The sequence below is a fragment of the Cornus florida genome, unplaced genomic scaffold (genome assembly GCF_030987335.1).
Source record: "Cornus florida cultivar Cherokee Brave unplaced genomic scaffold, ASM3098733v1 CherokeeBrave_3.0.0_Hap2_Chr01, whole genome shotgun sequence".
Classification (NCBI taxonomy): domain Eukaryota; kingdom Viridiplantae; phylum Streptophyta; class Magnoliopsida; order Cornales; family Cornaceae; genus Cornus; species Cornus florida.
In genome coordinates this window covers 45,555,449-45,561,448 of record NW_026775571.1, presented here as the reverse complement: position 1 = coordinate 45,561,448, position 6,000 = coordinate 45,555,449, and the positions used below count along the sequence as shown (strand labels likewise).

General features: G+C 38.2%; 1 protein-coding gene across 1 annotated transcript; it reads right to left on the bottom strand.

Annotated features, from left to right (window-relative positions):
• Positions 1-200: 200 nt before the first annotated feature.
• On the bottom strand, positions 201-1,742 carry LOC132271518 (UPF0481 protein At3g47200-like). The gene has a single exon (XM_059772918.1). It carries the CDS (start codon positions 1,740-1,742, stop codon positions 201-203), a length of 1,542 nt encoding a protein of 513 aa, XP_059628901.1.
• Between the last annotated feature and the right edge of the window lie 4,258 nt (positions 1,743-6,000).

Below are 6,000 nucleotides of genomic sequence, written 5' to 3'. Positions count from 1 at the left end.
ATGAATATTAGTTTCATAGATAAAATTTGAATAGTGTATTTGGGTTGATTATGCCCGCCTGCCTCACCAAATGTGTTAAAAAAAAAAAAAAAGGGGGGAACAATGTTGGGAGGACGAAAAGACAGAATGAGGGGAACAAATTAAAAGTAGCATATGTAGTTTGGGGGCAAATTAAAAGAAGATGAAGGAGAGTGAAAATATTAAGGACCGATAGCGTAGATGGTCTGCAAAAGGGTGAGAACAAAAAGGACAAGCGCACCAATCACTGATAACACTATCCATAGATTACCGGCACAATTCCGGGTCACTGTACCCAATTGTTCCCGCCAAGAGGTGCAGCAACGCTTCATCTTCCTCCACTCCTTACGGTAATGAAAATGTTGTGGAATAGCATTCTTGCAAATGCCATTGAAGATTTGCACCACCGATTCACTCGAACCCAAATGGTTACATATGATTCCTTCTTTCTCAAGCAATTTAACGTCCTCCACCGAGTCTATGAGGATATCCATAAGGAAAGCGTGCGACGTGAAGAAACTTTCAAACCAAGGGCAACATTGCTCGAAAGCGATGAGGTTCCTCAAGAATGACTCTGTGAAATTATAGACGGAGAAACTTGGGATTTCTAGACAACCTCTCCAAAAATAAAAACAACTATCCTGAGGTCTAAACTCCACATCAAAGAGGTTTGTTTTTGTTCGTTTCCGCAGCTTGATTCCAGCAATGTCGAGCTGTGTTGCTGTACCTTCGTATCCGGGTTGCGCCAATTTGTTGTCCCATTGCTCTTGGTGAGATCCATCATCTTCACGAGGCTGCTTTTTGTAGCAAGTGAGTGAGAAACCGAACTGACAAAAAGTTGCTCTTAGGACTCTTTGGATGGCAGGTTGCGTTGCTAAACCTTCACGTCTTGTGGCTTGCCATTCGTGGTCAGATGAAGTACTGGGCGGATGATCTAGACGAGAGGATGCATCCACAGCAGGATGCTGCTCAGGCTGGTAGCAAATGTGGAAGAGATGGAGTATATGCAAAGGAGGGGGAGTGTTCTTGTTTTTGGTTATGTTTCCATCTTCTAAGCCCATGATATCACCAAAGAACGAAAGGAGGCATTCGATAAGCGTAGGAGAGGGATTACCTTGCACCATCAAGCTGAACAGTTTTTCAAGAACACTAAACGGAATCTGGTTCTCGAGTAGGAGCAAGTCACGCCGGATTGCATTGTACCGGAAAGGATCCTGCAAGATGGGGTCTTTTTCCCTCTTGTAATGCCTGTACAGAAGTTCGATAATGAAGCAACCATCGATCAGCATCATTTCCGCAAGGTTGATGATCACGTTCTCGTCCAGCTTCGCCAAGTGGTCCGCATAGCATTTCGTGAAAGTACTTTTCATCTTTAACGTAGCTTCCGCGCAATCTTCTCTCTTTTTCTGCTCGGAATCTTTTCCCGCTCGTCGGAACAGGAAAAGCATGTAGCTTAGTTTGTCTGCCTTCATTGCTTGTAGATTTTCGTCTTCGCAGTGAAGAGGCCCAATGGATACAACACTAGGGGTGTAAGCTTTCTCATTTTCTTCACGAAGCATATTGGGGACTCTTTTTATGATCGGGATCATTGGCCACGCGTGCTCGAAATTACCCAGGGCCTCGAAATTTTCTTTGTTCTCTTTGATCTTCTTCTCTAGAGAATTCATGAGCTTGAAAAATGTCATCTGGGTGAAACTAGAACTCTCTCCCCTCTCCAACGGCATGTCTAGCTTTTGTGTTTCTGTAATAGATGTCAGGACTTCTGGTTTTGAGCAAGCCAAGACTCCATGATCTTAGTAGAGTCTTGGTATTTATGATATTTGAAAATTTTATTTTTATTTTTAATTATTATTATTATTATTTTTATGGCATTGAAAAAATTAACTTCAATCGGACTTCTGAGACTTTTCACACTCTCATTTGAAAAATTAACCAGATCTGAAAATTATAATTCTACAACTTGCTCTTCTCTTTGTCTTCTTCTGGTTGACTTTAAGGGAAGACTTGGCACGATGACCGGTGATAAATAATTTAAACAATCACCATTTAATAATATAATTTGTTAGGATAATAATGTCACTCTAATATTTCTCCCTAAATTTTCAAAATTTGATATGTTTTATTTTTTTATTTTAACACCAAATAGACCAACTAACATACAAACGAAGGAATTATATAATCTCATATGGGAGCATTTAACAACTATAAAGGCCATATACTTCACTCTAAATCGCAGATAATTAGGCTTTAAAAGCATGTTTACTCAATAAATGAGCAAACATATTACCTCCACGAGAAATCCATGCAAAGGAAGAACCCTCACAATCCTTAAGCAGGGAGATGATGTCACTTAAAACTACAAAAAGAGCATCCATCGAAGCTTCCAACCTCATAACACGCCGGTAATCGCCTTCGACAACCACCCTATGATAATCCTAACTCTTAACTAGCACCAAAGCCTCACTTAACACCAGGCCCTCTGCCATGGAGGGACTACAAGCATTATCAATGAAAATTGATGCCACCTTGACCGGATAACCGTGGTGATCTCTAAGAATTATGCCCCCTCCACATGAGCGACGGGCAAGACAAAAAGAGGCATCAAAATTAAGCTAAAAGCAATGAATATCCGGCACTGACCAGCGCCCAACAAATGGAGAGACCGCCTTAATCAACGGAATAGCTATCCTACCAAAAAAACGAGTCTGTTCCTGAAATTCCTGATATCCATGGAAAGCAAACAAACTAGCATCTTTAGGATCCCATCGCTTATTTTTAAACACCAAATCATTACGACACTTTTATATGGACCAGTAAACAAAGGCTGCCAAACCTATACTAATAGTCGAGGCTGAAGAGGCTGACCACACCTCACAAAGAGAGGCCTATCTCTGCAGCCAAAAAGATGGCTGCACCCCAAAGAAGTCAAGATGCAATGGGCAAATCTTCCAAACCAAACAAGCAAACAAGCAAGTACAAAGAAGATGATCTACAGTCTCAACGGCATCCTCGCACACCGAACACATCAAAACCTCAACAACCCCCTGCCGCCAAAGAGACTCGTTCACCGGAATTCTGTTATGAAAAGACTGCCATAAAAAAGCTGAACATTTCTGTAGGCACGGATTAGCCAAACCTGTCTCCACATGGGACCTCTACTAGCATCAAAGCTACACCCTTTCAAGGGAGGAGAGCAGTCGTCTTTGCTTAGAATAGATTCAGCAACATAATATGCACTCTTGACGAAAATTGCCCAATTTTTTAGGCACCCCATATTTTACAATCAACACCACCTGAAATACTCAGAGGAATTTGCAAAATCAGCTCACGATCACATTGATTAAAGAAACTGCCAATCATATCATAGTTCCATTTGTGTGCATATTAGGAAGAATTAGATCAGCCAATAAAGAGAAGGAGGCCCTCTGAGGATTTGAAATAATAGATAAATTGAGAGGGGAACGAATTATCCTTCCAACAATTGATGCATGAACCATCCCCAATATGTCAACGCTTCCCATGCTTAATCACAGCCTTTGAAGACAGAATACTCTTCTAAATCCATGATCTACTCGGACGATTAGTCATTTCCACAAAGTTACAGTGCTTGAAGTATTTTTGCTTGAAAGACCTGCAAAGAAGTGAACCAACCAAGCAATCTTAGCAAGGAGAACTAAGATGAAAGCCTCAATATTATTAAAACCGATACCCCTACCTTTAGACTTAAACAAATTTTCCCAACTTATCCATTTGATTTTCTAGGACTTCTCCAACCCACTCCACCAAAAATTCGAGAAAGTGCTGGACAATTTTTCACAATTCTTTTTGGACAGCCTAAAGCATTGCATGGAGTATGTGGGAAGAGCCGAGAGGACCGATTTCACCATAATTTCGCTCCCTGCCTTGGACAAAAGAGAGCCTTTAATAGAATTGGCAATTTTCTTGGAGACTCGATCTTGAATAAAGTTCAAAGCTCCCACTTTAGATTGACCCAAAAGGGAAGGAAGCCCCAAATATTGATTATTCCAATCCACATACTGAATATAATCTTATGATGTGCCATATAATCTTAGCATATCTATATATAAAAAAAAATCACCTGTTAAATTTATTAATGTTAGTTTTATCCGAGGATTATAAAACTGCTAACTTGTTACAATTATATTGATTCGTGGGATACATATATTAAAATAAAGAAAGAATTCATTTAGTATATTAAAAAGTTATATGTCAAATTTGACTTATATGATTTTATGGATCAGAATCCTCTCTAGTCCAACAGTGTCTAGTTTCCTCCATTTTAGTAAATGAACAGTATTAATTAAGGAGGGTAAAAATATGTATTAGTTTTATATATAATTTTCGTATATTTGTTAAGAAATACGTATTCTCCTTCCCTCTCTTATGAATTTTCAACAACCCATTTGAAATTACAAATCCCACCCATCTTTCTTCTCTCCCAAAATATTCATTCAGCTATTTGTTCTCTCTCAATATTCTCCCCAAATAGAAGCAGCATTTATTATCTCCGAAAATTTTCATGCTTCGATTTGTTTCGAAATAGAAGTGGTTTTCTTCTCTCCCAAAATATTTAGATTTTGATTTGTTTCCATATAGAAACAAGGCTTTATTTCTTCGTATAGTAGGTTATTTTTGTCCAAATTTAAAGTGTAACACTAGAGTAGAGAGGAGAGGCACAAGAGGTACGATTTCTAATTTTCATAAGAAATGAATGGTAGAAGAACAAAAATGTGATACCCCCGGATTTCCGAATGCGGGTTGGCCAAGCCCACGCCCGAACACCCGAGGATATCAAAAACGAATCGGCAATAAACGAACACAGAGTACAAAAGAATAAAGAAGAATAAATAAAATGCTGACAAGAAACTAAAATGATAATCTAATAATAAACCTCATAATATATTTCCATTAATTAATAAATTCTTCTGATACAACTGATCCTCCAAGATACAACTCGAGAATCCATACTGTGTGGACCCCTAGAAAATCCAAACTAAACAAATGACAGTAATCTAAAACAGGAAACTGAATCATAAAGGAACTCCTATGTAGCATCGGAAGAATGAAGTAGACTGATCCCCGCTCAGCACAAACAACCTCTACTCATGACGAACACCTGAAAAATAATGGTGGGTCAGGCCCACAAACAAGTTTTACTCTTCTACAGTCCAAGCAGAGATCCGATACACGTATACATCCTAGCCAATCCAACAGTAACTAGTAGTCCGTATATATATATATACACACTAAAGGAACCTCACTAGACTATAGGGTTGTCTCAACCTGAATAGTAGGTAACATGCAAAACGCACATATAGTGGGCATGAGTACCTAGACCTACCAGGGTACACAACTACACTATATCTAGCTACACATCCCTGGCGATATACGCGCTCTAACCATTGATCCTGAGACTCAAGCTCATATCATGGCACTATACTTATATATATAAAATCTAGTAACCATCCTATCCAATATAAATTAATCCTCCATAAGTCATTCAACTTGTTCAGCTGACCTGACTTGAATATAAGTAGGACTTAACATTTTAGTTAATCCATTCCCTTATATAATAAATTAATCCTCCATAAGTTATTCAACTTGTTCAGCTGACCTGACTTAAATATAAGTAGGACTTAACATTTTAGTTAATCCATTCTCTTATATAAAATAGGTAGGACTTAACTAATAAGTTAATCCATCCCTAGAATGCCACCGTCCCATACCGGTGCATTAAACTACACAATCCAACAATTGATGTAACAATTAAGGAAATACATCAAACATTCCATAAATAACTATGATAAATATGATATCAAGTTATCACATAATAGGAATGACTTATTATTTCTTTAAACTTCCTATATCATATGTCCTACACAAACTGAATCTTATACATGATGATATTTTATTATACCGTTAAATAAGGATTCTCTATATCCAATTCATCCTACACATTTA

What these genes read in the sequence shown, in the direction of transcription:
- LOC132271518 (XM_059772918.1), bottom strand. Translation starts at nt 1,742, where the DNA reads ATGCCGTTGGAGAGGGGAGAGAGTTCTAGTTTCACCCAGATGACATTT.